Source organism: Hylobates moloch, unplaced genomic scaffold (genome assembly GCF_009828535.3).
Source record: "Hylobates moloch isolate HMO894 unplaced genomic scaffold, HMol_V3 SCAFFOLD_12, whole genome shotgun sequence".
Taxonomy (NCBI): domain Eukaryota; kingdom Metazoa; phylum Chordata; class Mammalia; order Primates; family Hylobatidae; genus Hylobates; species Hylobates moloch.
The window spans coordinates 50,637,010-50,656,816 of NW_026652287.1; the positions used below are offsets into that span (position 1 = coordinate 50,637,010).

Sequence of the window (19,807 nt, forward strand, 5' to 3'; positions counted from 1 at the left end):
TTCAGGAGAACCTCATCCTTCCTTCTGGAACTTTCTAAATACACACACACACAATGTATACTTTTCTTGTCTTTGTAAAAATTTTATTATTACTATTTTCTGAGACAGAGTTTCGTTCTGTTGCCTAGGCTGGAGTCCAATGGTGTAATCATGGTTCACTGCAGCCTCAACCTCCCAGGCTCAAGTGATCTTCCCTCAGCCTCCTAAGTAGCCAGGACTACAGACATGAGCCACTATGCCCAGCTAATTTTTTATTTTTTGTAGAGATGACGGTCTTGCTATGTTGCCCATCCTGGTCTCGAGCTCCTGGGCTCCAGCAATCCTCCCCGCTCAGCTTATCAAAATGCTGGAATTACAGGCATGAGCCACTGCACCTGGCACCTTTATTTTATGAATGCTGTTTTTAATTATAAAGTGATTCTTATTCATGGGGACACCCTTCAGTTGGTCTATTGGCTATTAGTTCCCTATTGCTACTCTAACACATTTCCACAAACTTAGTCGCTTAAAACAACATCAGTGTATTCTTGTATGGTTTCGAAGGCCGGAATTCTGAAATCGGTTTCACTGGGCTAATGTCAAATCAAGCTGAGACTGGGTGCGGTTGCTCACGCCTGTAATCCCAGCACTTTGGAAGGCCGAGGTGGGTGGATCACTTGAGGTCAGCAGTTCGAGACCAGCCTGGCCATCTCTACTAAAAATATAAAAATTAGCTGAGCATGGTGGCAAACACCTGTAATCTCAGCTACTTGGGAGGCTGAGGCAGGAGAATCGAGGAGAACCTGGGAGGCGGAGGTTGCAGTGAGCTGAGATTGGGGCCATTGTACTCCAGCCTGGCAACAGAGCAAGACTCTGTCTCAAAAAAAAAAAAAAAAAAAAATCAAGCTGGGTGCAATGGCACACACCTGTAATCCCAGCTACTCTGTAATCCCAGCTACTCGGGAGGCCGAGGCAGGAGAATCGTTTGAGCCTAGGAGTTCAAGATCAGCCTGGGTAACATAGTGAGACTCCCATCTCTAAAAATAAATAAGTAAAAATAAATTCAAGTCAGCAGGGTTGGTTTCTTCTGGAGGATCTAGGGGGGAATCCTTCTCTTTGTCTTTTCTGGCTTCTGAAACCCACTAGCATCTTTTTTTTTATTTTTTTATTTTTTTGAGACTGAGTCCAGCTCTGTCACCCAGGCTGGAGTGCAGTGGCACGATCTCAGCTGACTGCAACCTCTGCTTCCCAGGTTAAAGTGATTGTCATGCCTCAGCCTTCTGAGTAGCTGGGATTACAGGCGCCCACCACCATGCCTGGCTAATTTTTGTATTTTTAGTAGGGAGGGGGTTTCATCATTTTGGCCAGGCCGGTCTTGAACTCCTGACCTCAGGTGATCTTCCCGCCTTGGCCTCCCAAAGTGCTGGGATTACAGCATGAACCACCATGCCCCATCCCCACTGGCATCTTTTTTTTTTATGCTTTAAACAATTTTTTTTTTAGAATTCAAAAGCAAACTCTGGATCCTGAGCTTAACTGTAATGGAATAGATTACGTTTCATTTATTTTTGTAAATTATTTTATTTTTTCATTGATGATTTAGAGGGACTATCTTCAAACCAGTACAGATATTTCATAGATAATACCTGGCCAATTTTTAACCAATTGAGTAATTTGTTGCATAATAAGCTACCTCAAGTCTTTCAGCAAGAAATACATTAAATTTGAACAGTGAAGACATTACACAATGAATTAGGACACAATTAAAATTTGCTTTAAATGTTTCTTTGGTGGAGAGAACACCACACTTCTACTCAATGAAGAGAAACATTTTCATAGTCCAGAGGCATTTTATTTTTTTGAGACAGAGTCTCGCTGTGTTGTCTAGGCTGGAGTGCAGTGGCGCGATCTCAGCTCACTGCAACCTCCGCCTCCCGGGTTCAAGCAATGCTTCTGCCTCAGCCTACCGAGTAGCTGAGACTACAGGCACCTGCCACCATGCCCGGCTCATTTCTGTACTTTCAGTAGAGACAGGGTGTCACCATATTGGTCAGGCTGGTCTCAAACTCCTGACCTTGTGATCTGCCTGCCTCAGCCTCCCAAAGTGCTGAGATTACAGACGTGAGCCACTCCGCCTGGCCTTTTATTTTTTTGTTAACACCTATTATGTCATGAACTCATAGGGAAGAGGTTCCAGCAGCTCAGGCTCCTTCCTATTGGTTCTCACACAGTGTGCTTCTCTGGGTGGAGCAGGCTGGCGCTTCAGTTGAACCCAGGCACCTTTCTCTTTGGCTTCTTTCTTTTTCTGATCATTTTCCTTCATGCATTTCAGGAAGCTATCTCGGTTCTTAGAGTGCTTAATATGCTCAATACACACATTAATTCCCTTGGCAAGAATCTTGCCCTTAACTTGTTTGCTTACAACAATGCCAACAGTATGCGGGGGAACACTGTAGACCCTTCCAGTTTTGTCATGGTAACACTTGTGGGGCATTTCTTTTTGAACAGTACCTTTTCTCTTGATGTCTACAATATCACCTTTCTTATAGATTCACACCTATGTGGCCAAAGGAACAACTTCATGTTTTCTAAAAAGCCTAGAGAACATATATCGGGTGCCTCTCCTTTTTCCCTTTGTGTTTGTCATCTTGGCAAATTACTGGAAGATGGTGGTTCTGGCCAAAAAGCCCCACTGGTATCCTTTGCTTGTGGTCCCTTCTCGTGTCACTCCAAGTCACTCCAATCCCTTCAATGCTATGTATTTACCTAACCTTCTTGCCTCCCTCTTCTAAGGACACTTGTGATTACATTTAGAGCCCATTCAGATGATCCAGGATAATCTCGCCATAATCTCAAAATCCTTGACTTAATCATACCTGCAGGGCTGGGTATGGTGGCACGTGCCTGTAGTCCCAGCTATGAGAGAGGCTGTGGTGGGCAGTAGGATTGCTTGAGCCCAGGAGTTTGAGGCTGCAGTGAGCTATGATTGCACCACTGCACTCCAGCCTGGGCAGCAGGGCAAGATCCTGCCAAAAAAAAAAAAGAAAAATACATCTGCATCTACAAAGTTCCTTATGACATTTAAAGTAACATCCATAGGGCCAGGTGCAGTGGCTCACGCCTGTAATCCCAGCACTTTGGGAGGCTGAGGTGGGTGGAACACCTGAGGTCAGGAGTTCAAGACCAGCCTGGCCAACATGGTAAAACCCCATCTCTACTAAAAATATAAAAATTAGCTGGGCATGGTGGCAGGTGCCTATAATCCCAGCTACTTAGGAGGCCGAGGCAGGAGAACCGCTTGCACCCAGGAGGCGGAGGTTGCAGTAAGCTGAGGTCAGCGCCATTGCACTCCAGCCTGGGCAACAAGAGTGAAACTCCGTCTCAAATAAATAAATAAATAAAGTAACATCCACAGGTTCTGAGCAATAGATGTGGATATCTCTGGGGGGACATTATTTAGCCTACTGCTACAGTATCCTTTGGAGGGGCTGACATTGTGTCTTGCTCTATGGATGTGTCAGTCATATGATACATAGTTATGTATCATAGTACAGTGTATCAGTTATGGATCAAGGTGGGAAAACAGAAATCACTTGAGGTCTTTTAACAGAAAGGGGTTTCATACAGGAAATTGACAATGACTCAATGCTGCCATTGCAACCTGAAAAACAACCACAGGCAACACATAAATGAATGAGCTTGGCTGTGTGCCAGTAAAACTTTATTTGCAAAAACCAGTGTGGAGTCAGATTTGGCCCAGGGGCTGAAGTTTGCTATCTCTGGGTACAAAGGATCAGGACTGAGTCTGGTCCTACAGAGATGACCTTGAAGAAGTGGCTTTCCAAAGCTCCCCAAGGTTGTCACTGAACAAGGGAATGCTAAAACCTCAACTATTTCCACATCTGGCTGCTGGCAGAGTGAAGGGGAAGGAAAACCAAGACGACTCCAGTCCCTTTTGTTTTCCAGACTCCCAGAGGTGCCTCTGGCAGGTGAACTTGGGCAGACACCCTGAGTGTGCCCAGCCACAGGGAGATCTGCTTGTGTAGCTGGGGCTTTGGAATGGGGTGGGACAGGCGTGGATGCTGATGTCAACCTGCCATGGATGGTTTATTAGCATATGTTACAATGATGATAGGGACGACAGTGTAACTGTAGGATGTATAATCATAATCACCATTACATGTAATTGCAGGATTTGGAGCAGAGTAATTATCATGCAATATAATCAGTTATATAATGAAATGTAATCTCAGACAGATCATCAACGACATAATTGTGTTACGCCCTCCAGGAAATGGAATATGCCTCTTTTTGAAGTTCCTGGGTGGTTCTGCCAGGTTGGCTGGTGGTGGGAGAAGAAGGCAAGAGCAGAATGGGGTTAGGATGAGAGAGACAGTGATTGGGGTGGGGTGTTTCAGGTGACAGTGGGAGGATAGTGATAGGCGTGAGAATAGTGTGAGAGTTTAGTCTGAGGTTGAGAGAAGTGAGGATATGCAGGCGAATAAGTTGAAGAACAATGAGGTCAGGTCAGGGATTAGCAAACTGTGGATGAGGGCCAAATCTGACATCTGACTTTTTTTTTTTTTTTTTTTTTTTTTTGAGACAGAGTTTCACTCTTGTTGCCCAGGCTGGAGTGCAATGGCACGATCTTGGCTCACTGCAAACTCTGCCTCCTGCATTCAAGCAATTCTCCTGCCTAGCCTCTGGAGTAGCTGGGATTACAGGCGTGTCCCACCATGCCCGGCTAATTTTTGTATTTTTAGTAAAGATGGGGTTTCACCATGTTGGCCAGGCTGGTCTCAAACTCCTGACCTCAGGTAATCCACCTGCCTCGGCCCCCCCAAAGTACTGGGATTACAGTCGTGAGCCACATCGCCCAGACTTTTTTTTTTTTTTTTTTGAGATGGAGTCTTTCTCTGTCACCCAGGCTGGAGGGCAGTGGTGCAATCTCAACTCACCACAACCTCTGCTTCCCGGGTTCAAGCCATTCTTGCACTTCAGCCTCCCAAGTAGCTGGGATTACAGGCATGCTGCCATCATGCCCGGCTATATTTTTTGTATTTTTAGCAGAGATGGGGTTTCATCATGTTGGCCAGGCTGGTCTTGAACTCCTGACCTCAGGTGATCCACCTGCCTCAGCCTCTCAAAGTGCTGGGATTACGGGCATGAGCCACCACTCCTGGCCTCAAATCTGACTTGTTTTAAAAAAAAATGTGGTGGGGCTGGACACGGTGGCTCATGCCTGTAATCCCAGCACTTTGGGAATCACTTGAGGTCAGGAGTTCGAGACCAGCCTGACCAACACGGTGAAACCCTGCCTCTAATAAAAATACAAAAATTAGTCGGGCGTGGTGGCACACACCTGTAATTGCAGGTACTCAGGAGGGTGAGGCAGGAGAATCACTTGAACCCAGGAGGCATAGGTTGTGGTGAGCAGAGATCATGCCACTGTGCTCCAGCCTGGGCGATAGAGTGAGTCTCCCTCTCAAAACAAGCAAACAAATAAAACAAAACCCCCAAAATTATTTGGCTGAACACAGAATCTGGAAAAAAAATTTTTTTAATTGAGGTGAGAATCAGACAACATAAAATTAACCATATAAAAATGTCCAATTTGGTGGAATTTAGCACATTCACAATGTTGCACGACCATCACCTTTATCAAGTTCCAGAACATTTTCATCCCCCTAAAAGGAGATCTCATTTCTATCAGCAGTCACTCTCCACTTCCTCTCCCCTAGCCCCTGGCACCACCAATCTGCTTCCTGTCTCTATGTGTTCCCGGAAAGGGGTCCCAATCAAGATCCCAAGAGAAGGGTTCTTGGATCTCGTGCAAGAAAGAAGTCAGGGAGGCCGGGCGCGGTGGCTCATGCCTGTAATCCCAGCACTTTGGGAGGCCGAGGCGGGCGGATCACAAGGTCAGGAGACTGAGACCTTCCTGGCTAACACGGTGAAACCCCATCTCTACTAAAAATACAAAAAATTAGCCAGGCGTGGTGGCGAGCGCCTGTATTCCCAGCTACTCGGGAGGCTGAGGCAGGAGAATGGCGTGAACCCGGTGTCAGGCCTCTGAGCCCAAGCTAAGCCATCATATCCCCTGTGACCTGCACGTACACATCCAGATGGCCAGTTCCTGCCTTAACTGATGACATTCCACCACAAAAGAAGTGAAAATGGCCTGTTCCTGCCTTAACTGAAGACATTGTCTTGTGAAATTCCTTCTCCTGGCTCATCCTGGCTCAAAAGCTTCCCTACTGAGCACCTTGTGACCCCCACTCTGCCTGCCAGGGAACAACCCCCCTTTGACTGTAATTTTCCTTTATCTACCCAAAAGGAAACGGCCCCACCCTTATCTCCCTTCACTGACTCTCTTTTTAGACTCAGCCCACCTGCACCCAGGTGATTAAAAGCTTTATTGCTCACACAAAGCCTGTTTGGTGGTCTCTTCACACGGACGCACGTGAAATTTGATGCCGTGACTCAGATCGGGGGACCTCCCTTGGGAGATCAATCCCCTGTCCTCCTGTTCTTTGTTCCATGAGAAAGATCCACCTACAACCTCAGGTCCTCAGACCAACCAGCCCAAGAAACATCTCACCAATTTCAAATCCGGTAAGCGGCCTCTTTTTACTCTCTTCTCCAGCCTCCCTCACTATCCCTCAACCTCTTTCTCCTTTCAATCTTGGCGCCACACTTCAATCTCTCCCTTCTCTTAATTTCAATTCCTTTCATTTTCTGGTAGAGACAAAGGAGACACGTTTTATCCGTGGACCCAAAACTCTGGCGCCAGTCATGGACTAGGAAGGCAGCCTTCTCTTAGTGTTTAATCATTGCAAGGACGCCTCTCTCATTATTCACCCACGTTTCAGAGGTGTCAGACCACGCAGGGACGCCTGCCTTGGTCCTTCACCCTTAGTGGCAAGTCCCGCTTTTCTGGGGGAGGGGCAAGTACCCCAACCTCTTTTCTCCATGTCTCTACCCCTTCTCTGCTTTTCTGGGGGAGGGGCAAAAACCCCTCAACCCCTTCTTCACTGTTAGCGGCAAGTCCCACTTTTCTAAGGGGCAAGAATCCCCAATCCCTTATTTCTGTGCCCTGACCTCTTATCTCTGCACCCCAATCCCTTATTTCCGTGCCCCAACCTCTTATCTCTGTGCCCCAATACCTTATTTCTGTGCCCTAACCTCTTATCTCTGCACCCCATCCCTTATTTCCATGCCCTGACCTCTTATCTCTGTGCCCCAATCCCTTATTTCTGTGCCCTGACCTCTTATCTCTGTGCCCCAACCCCTTATTTCCGCACCCTGACCCCTTTCTGGCTTTTCTGGAAGGTAAGAACCCTCAAACCCCTTCCCTCCATGTCTCTACTCTCTCTTTTCTCTAGGCTTGCCTCCTTCACCATAGGCAACCTTCCACCCTCCATTCCTCCTTCTCCCTTAGCCTGTGCTCTCAAGAACTTAAAACCTCTTCAACTCACACCTGACCTAAAACCTAAATGCCTTATTTTCTTCTGCAACACCGCTTGGCCCCAATACAAACTCAACAGTGGTTCCAAATAGCCAGAAAACGGCACTTTCAATTTTTCCATCCTGCAAGATCTAAATAATTCTTGTCGTAAAATAGGCAAATGGTCTGAGGTGCCTGACATCCAGGCATTCTTTTACACATCGGTCCCTCCCTAGTCTCTGTGCCCAGTGCAACTCGTCCCAAATCTTCCTTCTTTCCCTCTCTCCTGTCCCCTCAGTCCCAACCCCAAGCATCACTGAGTCTTTCCAGTCTTCCTTTTCTACAGACCCATCTGACCTCTCCCCTCCTCCCCAGGCCTCTCCTCACCAGGCCAAGCTAGGTCCCAATTCTTCCTCAGCCTCTGCTCCTCCACCCTATAATCCTTTTATCACCTCTCCTCCTCACACCCGGTCTGGTTTAGAGTTTCATTCCGTGACTAGCCCTCCCCCACCTGCCCAGCAATTTCCTCTTAAAAAGGTGGCTGAAGCTAAAGGCATAGTCAAAGTTAATGCTCCTTTTTCTTTATCTGACCTCTCCCAAATCAGTTAGCATTTAGACTCTTTCATCAAATATGAAAAACCTAGCCCAGTTCATGGCTTGTTCGGCAGCAACTCTGAGACGCTTTACAGCCCTAGACCCTAAAAGGTCAAAAGGCCATCTTATTCTCAATATACATTTTTATTACCCAATCCGCTCCTGACATTAAATAAAACTCCAAAAATTAAATTCCGGCCCTCAAACCCCACAACAGGACTTAATTAACCTCACCTTCAAGGTGTACAATAATAAAGTAGAGGCAGCCAAGTAGCAATGTATTTCTGAGTTGCAATTCCTTGCCTCCACTGTGAGACAAACCCCAGCCACATCTCCAGCACGCAAGAACTTCCAAATGCCTGAACCGCAGCTGCCAGGGTTTCCTCCAGAACCTCCTCCCCCAGGAGCTTGCTACAAGTGCTGGAAATCTGGCCACTGGGCCAAGGAATGCCCACAGCCCAGGATTCCTCCTAAGCCATATTCCATCTGTGTGGGACCCCACTGAAAATCGGACTGCTCAACTCACCTGGCAGCCACTCCCAGAGCCCCTGGAACTCTGGCCCAAGGCTCTCTGACTCCTTCCCAGATCTTCTCGGCTTAGTGGCTGAAGACTGACACTGCCCGACCGCCTCGGAAGCCCCCTAGACCATCACAGACGCTGAGCTTTAAGTAACTCTCACAGTGGAAAGTAAGTCCGTCCCCTTCTTAATCAATATGGAGGCTACCCACTCCACGTTACCTTCTTTCCAAGGGCCTGTTTCCCTTGCCTCCATAACTGTTGTAGGTATTGACGGCCAGGCTTCTAAACCTCTTAAAACTCCCCAACTCTGGTGCCAACTTAATACTCTTTTAAGCACTCCGTTTTAGTTATCCCCACCTGCCCAGTTCCCTTATTAGGCTGAGACACTTTAACTAAATTATCTGCTTCCCTGACTATTCCTAGGCTACAGCCACACCTCATTGCCACCTTTTCCCCCAGTTTGAAGCTTGCTTCACATCCTCCCCTTGTATCTCCCCACCTTAACCCACAAGTATAAGACACCTCTACTCCCTCCTTAGCGACCGATCATGCACCCCTTACCATCTCATTAAAACCTAATCACTCTTACCCCGCTCAATGCCAATATCCCATCCCACAGCATGCTTTGAAAGGATTAAAGCCTATTATCACTCGCCTGCTACAGCATGGCCTTTTATATCCTATAAACTCTCCTTACCATTCCCCCATTTTACCTGTCCTAAAACCAGACAAGGCTTACAGGGAAGTTCAGGATCTGCACCTTATCAACCAAATTGTTTTGCCTATCCACCCCGTGGTGCCAATCCCATATACTCTCCTATCCTCAATACCTCCCTCTACAACCCATTATTCTCTTCTGGATCTCAAACATGCTTTCTTTACTATTCCTTTGCACCCTTAATCCCAGCCTGTCTTCGCTTTCACTTAGACTGACCCTGACACCCATTAGACTTAGCAAATTACCTAGGCTGTACTGCCGCAAGGCTTCACAGACAGCCCCCATTACTTCAGTCAAGCCCAAATTTCATCCTCATCTGTTACCTATCTCAGCATAATTCTCATAAAACACAGTGCTCTCCCTGCTGATCGTGTCCAATTAATCTCCCAAACCTCAATCCCTTACAAAACAACAACTCCTTTCCTTCCTAGGCATGGTTAGTGCGGTCAGAATTCTTACACAAGAGCCAGGACTGCACCCTGTAGCCTTTCTGTCCAAACAACTTGACCTCACTGTTTTAGCCTAGCCCTCATGTCTGCATGCAGCGGCTGCCCCTGCTTTAATACTTTTAGAGGCCCTAAAAATCACAAACTATGCTCAACTCACTCTACATTTCTCATAACTTCCAAAATCTATTTGCGTCCTCATACCTGACGCATATACTTTCTGCTCCCCGGCTCCTTCAAGCTGTACTCACTGTTTGTTAAGTCCCACAATTACCATTGTTCCTGGCCTGGACTTCAATCTGGCCTCCCACATTATTCCTGATACCACACCTGACCCTCATGACTGTATCTCTCTGATCCACCTGACATTCACCCCATTTCCCCATATTTCCTTCTTTCCTGTTCCTCACCCTGACCACGCTTGATTTATTGATGGCAGTTCCACCAGGCCTAATCGCCACACACCAGCAAAGGCAGGCTATGCTATAGTACAAGCCACTAGCCCGCCTCTCAGAACCTCTCATTTCCTTTCCATCGTGGAAATCTATCCTCAAGGAAATAACTGCTCAGTGTTCCATCTGCTATTCTACTACTCCTCAGGGATTATTCAGGCCCCCTCCCTTCCCTACACATCATGCTTGAGGATTTGCCCCAACCCAGGACTGGCAAATTAGCTTTACTCAACATGGCCCGAGTCAGATAACTAAAATCCCTCTTAGTCTAGGTAGACACTTTCACTGGATAGGTACAGGCCTTTCCTACAGGGTCTGAGAAGGCCACCGCGGTCATTTCTTCCCTTCTGTCAGACACAATTCCTCAGTTTAGCCTTCCCACCTCTACACAGTCTGATAACAGACAAGCCTTTATTAGTCAAATCAGCCAAGCAGTTTTTCAGGCTCTTAGTATTCAGTGAATCCTTTATATCCTTTAGGGTCCTCCGTCTTCAGGAAAAGTAGAACGGACTAAAGGTCTTTTAAAAACACAGCTCACCAAGCTCAGCCACCAACTTAAAAAGGACTGGACAATACTTTTACCACTTTCCCTTCTCAGAAGTCAGACCTGTCCTCAGAATGCTACAGGGTACAGCCCATTTGAGCTCCTGTATAGACGCTCCTTTTTCTTCACACGGACGCGCATGAAACCCGGGAGGCGGAGCTTGCAGTGAGCCGAGATCGCGCCACTGCACTCCAGCCTGGGTGACAGAGTGAGACTCCATCTCGGGAAAAAAAAAAAAAAAAAAGAATGGCTACTCTATAGACAGAGCAGCCCTGAGGGCTGCCAGTTGCCCATTGTTATGGTTATTTCTTGATGATATGCTAAAAGAAGTGTAGATTATTCATGCCTCCCCTTTTTAGACCAAACAGGGTAACTTCCTGAGGTTGCCATGGTATTTGTAAACTGTCATGGTGATGGGGAGAGTGTAGCAGTGAGGATGACCAGCGGTCACTCTTGTCACCATCTTGGTTTTGGTGGGTTTGGGCCAGCTTCTTTTTTGTTGTTGTTGAGACGGAATCTCGCTCTGTCACCCAGGCTGGAGTGCAGTGGTGCGATCTCGGCTCACTGCAAGCTCCGCCTCCCAGGTTCATGCCATTCTCCTGCCTCAGCCTCCCAAGTAGCTGGGACTACAGGTGCCCACCACCATGCCTGGCTAATTTTTTGTATTTTTAGTAGAGAGGGGGTCTCCTTCCTTTTTTTTTTTTTTTTTTGAGACAGAGTTTTGCTCTTGTCACCCAGGCTAGAGTGCAATGGCAGGATCTCGGCTCACTGTAACCTTTGCCTCACAGGTTCAAATGCTTCTCCAGCCTCAGCCTCCCAATTAGCTGGGATTACAGGCGCCTGCCAGCATGCCCAGCTAATTTTGTATTTTTAGTACAGACAGGATTTCACCATGTTGGCCAGGCTGGTGTCGAACTCCTGACCTCAGGTGATCTGCTCACCTTGGCCTCCCAAAGGGCTAGGATTACAGGCATGAGCCACGGCACCCGGCCGCTTCCTTCCTTTTTATGGCTGAATCATATTCATTGTGTGAATAGACCACACGTTGTGTTTATCCATTCATTTGTTGGTGGACACTTAAGTTGTTTCCACCTTTTGGCTATTGTGAATAGCACTATTCTGAACACGTCCAAGGGTTTGTTTGAATATATCCGCTTGATTTTCTAAATAAAGTTTTATTGGCATGCAGTCACGCCCATCATTTGCAAGTTGTCACAGCTACAATGGCCGAGTTGGTTGCAACAGAGACAGCATGGCACACACAGCAAATCTATTTACTAGCTCGCCCTTTACAGAAAATTTTGTCGACCCCTGTATTGATCATGACCAAAATGAGTCTGGGAATTGGGTTGGGTTGCAGACACTTTACATTAGGCCTGGATGACCATTCTCCTCTCCTTCTACCTGTCCAGAACAAAGGGGTTACATTTCCCAGCAAGCAGTCCTGAGCCTCAGTCCCCCAAACCCCATGGGTAACATGATGGGTCCCACACACTGAAGGACAAGATCAAAGACTTGAGACCCTTTTGTAGCGAGGGGCAAATAGATCCACATCAGTCACAGTGCGTAGCCTATGCACTTGGGTACAGAAACAGCTAATGAGCAGAGGCACTCAAGGACCTGCAGGCTGCCTCTGCAGACATCATGCAGACAGCTGCGGTTTGTCCCCTTTTCCCAGCTCTATGCTATTCTTTGAGAAGATACCACACCCCCACGTGCAAGTTTCTCAAAGGAGAAAAGTCCCCCAGGAGCGGGATTGCTGCGTGCTGGATAATTCCTGGTGTAAGCCACTTTTCTGGCCCCACTTTTAGTCCTGTTGGTTGTTACTTGCAACCAAAAGCAGTCACTGAACCCACTCCTGGTGGTGGATCCCGCAGCCCCCGTCCTGTCCGCTAAAATGTAGAAATAACCCCAGATATATGGAGGGAAATTTCGGAATTTACCGAGGAAACTGGGCTGAATGAGATTCCATTTCTGCTTCCTCGTGGGATGGAGACGCAAAACAGAAATTAAATTCAGCTGTTGGAAAACGCAGTTTCACTCCTCGCACATCTGAGTTTATGAAATGAGATTCCCAGCTGCTTTTTTTTTTTTTTTTTTTTTTTTTTTTTTTTTGAGATGGAGTCTCACTCCTTCGCCCAGGCTGGAGTACAGTGGCGCGATCTTGGCTCACTGCAAGCTCCGCCTCCCGGGTTCACACCATTCTCCTGCCTCAGTCTCCCGAGTAGCTGGGACTACAGGTGCACGCCACTGCGCCTGGCTAATTTTTGGTATTTTTAGTAGAGACAGGGTTTCACCATGTTAGCCAGGATGGTCTCAATCTCCTGACCTCGTGATCCTCCCACCTCAGCCTCCCAAAGTGCTGGGATTACAGGCGTAAGCCACCACGCCTGGCCCCAGCTGCTACATTTAAAACAGACATGGCCAGGCGCGGTGGCTCACGCCTGTAATCCCAGCACTTTGGAGGGCTGAGGCGAGAGGATCGCCTAAAGTGAGGAGTTCGAGACCAGTCTGGGCAACATGGCGACATCCTGTCTCTACAAAAAATACAAAAATTAGCCAGGTGTGGTGGTGCACACTACTCAGGAGGCTGAGGTGGGAGGATCGCTTGAGCCTGGGAGGTTGAGGATGAAGTGAGTTGAGATTGTGACACTGAACTCCATCCTGGGTGACAGAGCAAGACCCTGTCTCAAAAACAAACAGACAAACAAGAAGATCCCAAAAAACCCAACAAAACCAAACAAGCATTGGGGTGTGGGTCGAATTAAGGGCATGTATTCCTAGTATTTGTATTTTAACTTCCTTGAGTTAAGGGCAACAGATAGCCGGGTGCGGTGGCTCACGCCTGTAATCCCAGCACTTTGGGAGGCCGAGGGAGTGGATCACCTGAAGTCAGGGGTTCGAGACCAGCCTGGCCAACATGGTGAAATCCTGTCTCTACTAAAAATACAAAAATTAGCCAGGTAAGGTGGCGGGCGCCTGTAATCCCAGCTACTCAGAAGACTGAGGCAGGAGAATCGCTTGAATCTGGGAGGCGGAGATTGCAGTGAGCTGAGATCGCACCACTGCACTCCAGCCTGGGCAACAGAGACTTCATCTCAAAAAAAAAAAAAAAAAAAAGAGCAATGGTTGCAAATGTCCTGGGTTCAAATCCCAGCTCTGTCTCTTCCTGGCAATGTGATCCGAGCAAGATCTTGTCTCTCTGTACTTCAGTTTCCTTCTCTGTAAAATGGGGATGACTCCAGTTGTGGATGAGCCGCGTTCATGGGCAAGCAGTGTGTTCTACTACTGAGTCTGCACCTACCTAGCAGGTGCTAATCCTACATGAGGTTTTTTTTTTTTTTTGCTGCTAAAGGAATGTAAGGAGGAGGCAACCACGTGTCCGAGGCTGTGTGTGGTTTTTCTTTTTTTAATGTCTGCTGTTAATAAAATATTTTTACAGAGACCAAAAAGTCAGAATAGTGCAAAACATCTCAACACCATGCATTCATGACCACTTCTCGTTTGTGTTAAACATTTGTTCCAAGTCACATATTTACAGAGAAATGAAGGCGTCTGTGCAGACACCGGACCGACGGGGTGGAATCAAAACAAAACAAAAAACAAACAACGTTTTGATTTCACATCTGCAATCACATGCTAAGAGAAGTTGTGTGGAGGGGAAGCCTCCCCGGACTGCTTGGCCGGTTTGCGGGGGTCTGAGGGAGCACGAGACAGGGGTGGACAGGGGTCAAGTCCCCCTGGCTGTGTGGTTGGGGATGATCAGGGGACCCTCCGCCTGTGACCTGTGTCTCCAGAGAGCCACTATGGCTGGACGGGGGTAAGGGGTGGGGTGTTACTTGACACAGTCAACTTGATTTTTCTCTAAAACAATAAAAGGCAAAGAGAAAAGCAACACGTGTCAGCAAAGACAACTTTGGTCCTCAACGATTCTTAGGAAAGGATTCTGGGGAGCAGATGGGGTTGTGATCCGGGACCAAGGCCCGCCCCCAACTTCCCCAGGGTGGCAGAGTACCGGGAGGCCCCAGGTTGTCCCCATCTGCAAAATCGACAGCACATGGGGTAGGGGTGGGGGACAGAAAGGCTCTGAGATCCCAGCCGAGAGAGGTCCCAAGGATTTCTAGTTGGGTGTTTAGTTTTTTGCATCTCTGATGGGGGCATGGTGAGGTCTCAGGCTCTGGGGCCTGAGAGAGGAATTGGGGGCATGGACAGGCACCTCCTCATTTTATGCAAATCACTCGAGGACAGACTGGTGACAGTGAACAGATCCTTCTTTCTTCGGGACACCCTCTTTACTTCCCCCGACACCCCCTGCCCTGGTCTCTGCATTTATCTTTCTCTGTATATTTCCACCTCTATGTATGTCTCTCTCCATCTCTGTCTCTCTCTGTCCTCATCGGGGTGTGATCTCACCCTCTGTCTCTGTGTTTTCTACTCTTTCTCTATTCCTCTTGGTCAGGGGACTTTGACTCTGAGACATCCCTCAATGTCACCCCTTTGACCCCTGCCCTGCCACAGGCCAACCCTCTTGTGCTGTTTCCCTGATTCACGGAAATCTGGGGCCAGCTCCTTGCATAAAGCGAGGTCCAGGGTTCAGAACCCTGGAGGTGTCATCCAAGGCTGGGCTCTGCGTCCACTTGCTGGGTGGCGTTGGGGAAAGCCCTGCTCCTCTCTGGGCTTTGTTCCGCCAATACAGGAACTTCCTGATTTCAAAAGGCTTTCAGCCCCCTGGACTCCTTGTCTTTTCTCTGTCCGTGTCTCAGCCGTGTCCACTCTCTGTCCCATGTGTCAGGCTCAGACACCTCCTATGTGCCCGGGTCCGTGTGGAAGGGGAAGGTTGGTATGGACAGATATGGACAGACATGCATGCGGATGTGTATTCTCGCACTGACCCTGCCCCAACACATAATTCCACTAGGTGTAGACTCCCTGCCACCCACTTGTGCCCAGCCTGTGCTAGGTTAAGTTGGGGGTCCTGAGAGGCCTCAGACCCCAGTCTGGGGGAAACAGAGCTGGACAGAGAAACCCCCAGTCCCATGGCATCAGGCTGGACTGGAGGAGAGATGGTGGCTGGGAAAGTCCTGAGGGGAAGGAAGGAGGGTTTTCTCCAAGAGGGGTTTTCGTGATGGGTTTTGAAGGATGAATAGGAGTTCTCTAGGGGGGAAAGAAAAGAGGGTGGAAATTGCAAAAACAGTTCTAGCCTGGGAGTCAGGAAAACTCATTCAACAAATATTCCCTGAAGCTTGTTTCCTTCACATGCCTGTGCCATTGCTGGGGAACCCTAAACACACACACACACACACACACACACACACACACACACACACACACACACACACGGTGGTCTTGACCAGAAAGACTCCTAAGGAATCTTTTGGGAAATATCTTGGCTCTCTCAGGCAGCTCAACTTCCCCATTTCTTTCCAACCATCCAAAAATCTTCTAGATCACCCTCACCCCAGGTCACAGATCACTTTCCCTTTGGGCTCTAAGGGTTACAACCCTGAATCATCCATCCACCCGACCCCCACCCTCAGCCATGTCATGGTCCGAAATTCACATTTGCTCCTCAGTCCATATAACAGTCACATAAGCTTATCCCTGGCTACAACTTCCCAATCCTGTATGAGAATTTGCATTTTAACCTTTGGTTCAGAACCTCCAGCTACCTGCACCTGTCTGAATTTAAGGGACACGCAACACCTTCAAGCAAATTAGAAAGTGGCGCCACGCCTTCCAGACACTTGGGCCATTCACATGTCGGGAAACCAACGTCATAAACGTACAACACTCAATATCTAGGATTTGCACGTGGCCTTCTTAGCGATGCCAAACCCTTGGGCAGTGTGCAACTAGGACAACTGTACTCAACAGCCCTGGAGCTCATCTAAGGGCAGGATTTTTTTTTTTTGGGGGGGTAGAGGGGAGGCAATGGAGTATTGTTCTGTTGCCCAGGCTGGAGTGCAGTGTGTGATCTCGACTCACTGCAACCTCTGCCTCCAGGGTTCAAGCAATTCTCCTGCCTCAGTCTCCTGAGTAGCTGGGACTACAGGCACATACCACCGCACCTGGCTCATTTCTGTATTTTTAGCAGAGATGGGGTTTCGCCATGTTGGCCAGGCTGGTCTCAAACTCCTGACCTTAAGTGATCTGCCAGCCTCGGCCTCCCAAAATGCTGGGATTATAGCCGTGTCCACAGCTATAGGTGTCTTTTCAATACAGCCTTCAGAATCTTTCCAAGAATCCATTTCAGTGTCCCCAAAGCACCTCCACCTCTCCTCACTGGTTTTGGTCTTCACAAAACAGATTTTGCAGGCTGGAATCCAGTCTCTCCCCAGCTTAAACAGCTCGTGGAGCTCCCCAACTGTCTTAGAATAAAAGTGAAACTCCTCAAGACTACGTACGAGGCCCTGCCTGGTCTGATGCTTCTGCAGATCTCCCCAACCCCAAGGCTCCTCACGATCCCCCTTGCTGGCTCAGCTCCAGCCGTGCCACCTTTCTCGTTGTTTCAACAGTTCTCCTCTCCTGGCCTTCGCACGTGCTGTTCCCCAGGCCTGGAACTCTTTTCTCTCTAGTAAGTGGTTCCCTCTCATTCTTCACCTCGGAAAGCCTCCCCATCTGATGTTCTATCCTCCAGGAACCCAGCTACTCATCTCACCCCGTTTTCATTTCTCCCTAGCACAGCAAAATCTTGTCCTTCCCAGTCCAGCAGAAAAAGGCGTGCCATACACACATGTGGAAAAGCAGATCCCAGAGCAAACACAGTCCACGCTGAACATTCCCCTAAGGTCCTATGTGCACGAGGTAACTCCAGCCAGGTCACTGTAACTTTGCTCATTGGAGAAAGAGCTTCCAGCAGGCAAGAGGGCCATCTGAGGTATCCTGTGGCTTGGGTGTTTGAATCAATGAATAGGATATCGGAGACTAAGCTCTCACTGTGTCACTGTTTGTGTTTCTCTGTCTCTTCTCTCTCCTCTCTCTCTCTCTCATTCTCTTTCTCCCCCCTAGAGTTTCTGGTCTTCTTCTGTTCTTTCCTATTTGGAAAATTCTGGAAAAGGAAGAAGGGGTGGAGAAACCTGGGACCAGGGGATCCCAAATTCTCTCTTTTGTTGTGGGAGGCCCTCATGGCATCCCCTATGGAGTCCCAGGAGAAAGGGCTGAGGGCAGAGGTCTTGCTTGGCAGCTGGAGAGGGAAAGGCAAAGTAGGGGTCTTGGCCTGGAACTCCTACCCTTGGAGGAGGCCCCCGAGGGGTAATTAGCAGCAATAGGGAGCTGTGTCAGGTCATCCCGATCTCAGCCCACCCTTCCACGGGGCACACAGGCCTAAGGGAGGGGAATAAAGGGTACGGCACCTGGAACCTCGGCCAAGTCTCAAGCAGCTCTTTAAGCCTCAGTTTTGCCATCTGTCAAATGGGTGTGTTGAACTCTATGATATGAGGACTGGGTTTGTTGGGGGAGAGGGAGAGGCAAACTCCCAAAGGGAAGTAGGGGCAGCGTGGGTTCCCCAGAGCCGTCCCCTCGGCCCCCAGGGTTTGGGCGCCCAAGGGCGCATGTGCTTTTGAAATCCCATCCTCCCCCCTCCCCCCATTTATTTTTTGCACAAACATCTAAAGGGACTCCGGTATTCCGGGTCCCTCCAACCAGCATCCTGGTCCCTCCAGTCCCCAGGCCACCTAGAGGGGCGCCCCAGAGAGCCCTACTCCTTGCCCAGGGTCCCCCCACGAGGGAGCTGAGATTTCCATACTTGGCAATTGGTCTGGGGTCCCAGGGGTCTGGGTCCCGTCTTATGGCTTTTCCAGGGGACAGGAGGTGGTGCCTCCCGGTACCAGAGCCCCGGGATGTGGCCTCCTCCATAGGGACGAGGTTTCCCCCATCCCAGCTCAAAATGCCCCCTAGATGCTGGGGGCGTGGCCTCAAGTTGGGGATGTGGCTTCTTCCTTCGTCGCGCCCTTGGGCGTGGCCTCCAGAGAGGGCGGGGCATCCTCCATTCCTAATTCCCCAAAAGGGAAAGCTGAGTCAAGGGCGTAGGCGCAGCCCACCCTCGGCAGGGAGGCCCCCGAGCCCAGCTCCCGGGGAGGTCCCATCAAGGCGCAAGCCCCGTCCCTCCCAGCCCAGCGCCCTCCGCGCAGGCGCAGTGCCGCTCGGCCGACCGCCCCGCGCTAAGGCGCAGGCGCGGCACCGCCCTCCTCTGCGGAGCGCGTGTCCGACTTGAGCTTCACGAACTCCTTGGCCACCTCGTCGTTGCTGCGCTGCGAGAGGATTCGCAGCACCGTGAGACCCGTGTCGTCCATGTGGATGCGGCGGCCGAGCGGCAGCCAGCAGGCGGCGCTCCCGCGCTGGGCCAGCTCGCGCAGCTGCAGCACGGCCAGCCCCACCGTGCGGTCCTCGCGCGCGAAGCAGTAGTCCTTGACGCACACCTGCAGCTCATAGCACTCGGGGCCCGCGTCGGCGCTCAGCGTGCTGCGGGGGGCGGGGCGGAACGTGAGACAGGCCACACTCACTGTGATGCCCCTCCCACTGCCCCGCCCCACCGCGTTTGCGGGCCACGCCCACACCGGGGTACCCACACCTGTCACCTCCCCCACTACGCTAGCCCCGCCCCTGCCCCGTTACTTGACCTACAACCCTGTGCTTGGCCGCGCCCACAGCAGCTGACCCCGAGCTGGGCCACGCCTACGCCTGTTTGTCCCATTTTTCCACCCACCGAAAAATGACCGCATCGTTTTACATCCAGCTCCCGCTCCTCTAAATAACCCTTTCCTCAGACACCGCCCCACAAGGCCATGCTCCCACCCTGAGATACCCGCGCCTGTGCCCTTTGCCGGCTGAACTGCTGCCCGCACGGCCCTGCCCCTAATGTTCCACCCAGAAGCTCTTTAACCAGGCTCTCCTCTAGACCCACGACGTGGCCCTTTCCCCAGCCCCCCACATCCCCAGCCCACCCCTCTTACTTCCAAGATCAGACATGAGACTGCCCTGGTGCCTCACCATGGGTGACACCGCCTCCCGCATGCCCCTCACCTGTGCTCCTGCCCCTAAGTAGTCCCAGTGACCTGCCCTGACACCAGCTGGATAAGAGCCCCTCCTACAGGGCCACGCCCAGCTGCTCC

At 49.7% G+C, this 19,807-nt stretch overlaps 1 protein-coding gene and 1 pseudogene across 1 annotated transcript in view; both read right to left on the reverse strand.

Moving 5' to 3' along the window:
- Window positions 1-2,143: 2,143 nt before the first annotated feature.
- LOC131380843 (large ribosomal subunit protein eL21-like) lies at window positions 2,144-2,626 on the reverse strand (annotated as a pseudogene).
- An 11,466-nt stretch (window positions 2,627-14,092) lies between these two features.
- UNC13A (unc-13 homolog A) overlaps window positions 14,093-19,807 on the reverse strand; it is a 94,818-nt gene continuing 89,103 nt past the window's right edge. The window contains exon 44 of the mRNA XM_058424597.1: window positions 14,093-19,157. Coding sequence (XP_058280580.1) covers window positions 18,857-19,157 — 301 coding nt within the window. The 3' untranslated portion in view covers window positions 14,093-18,856. The remainder of the gene's footprint in view (window positions 19,158-19,807) is intronic.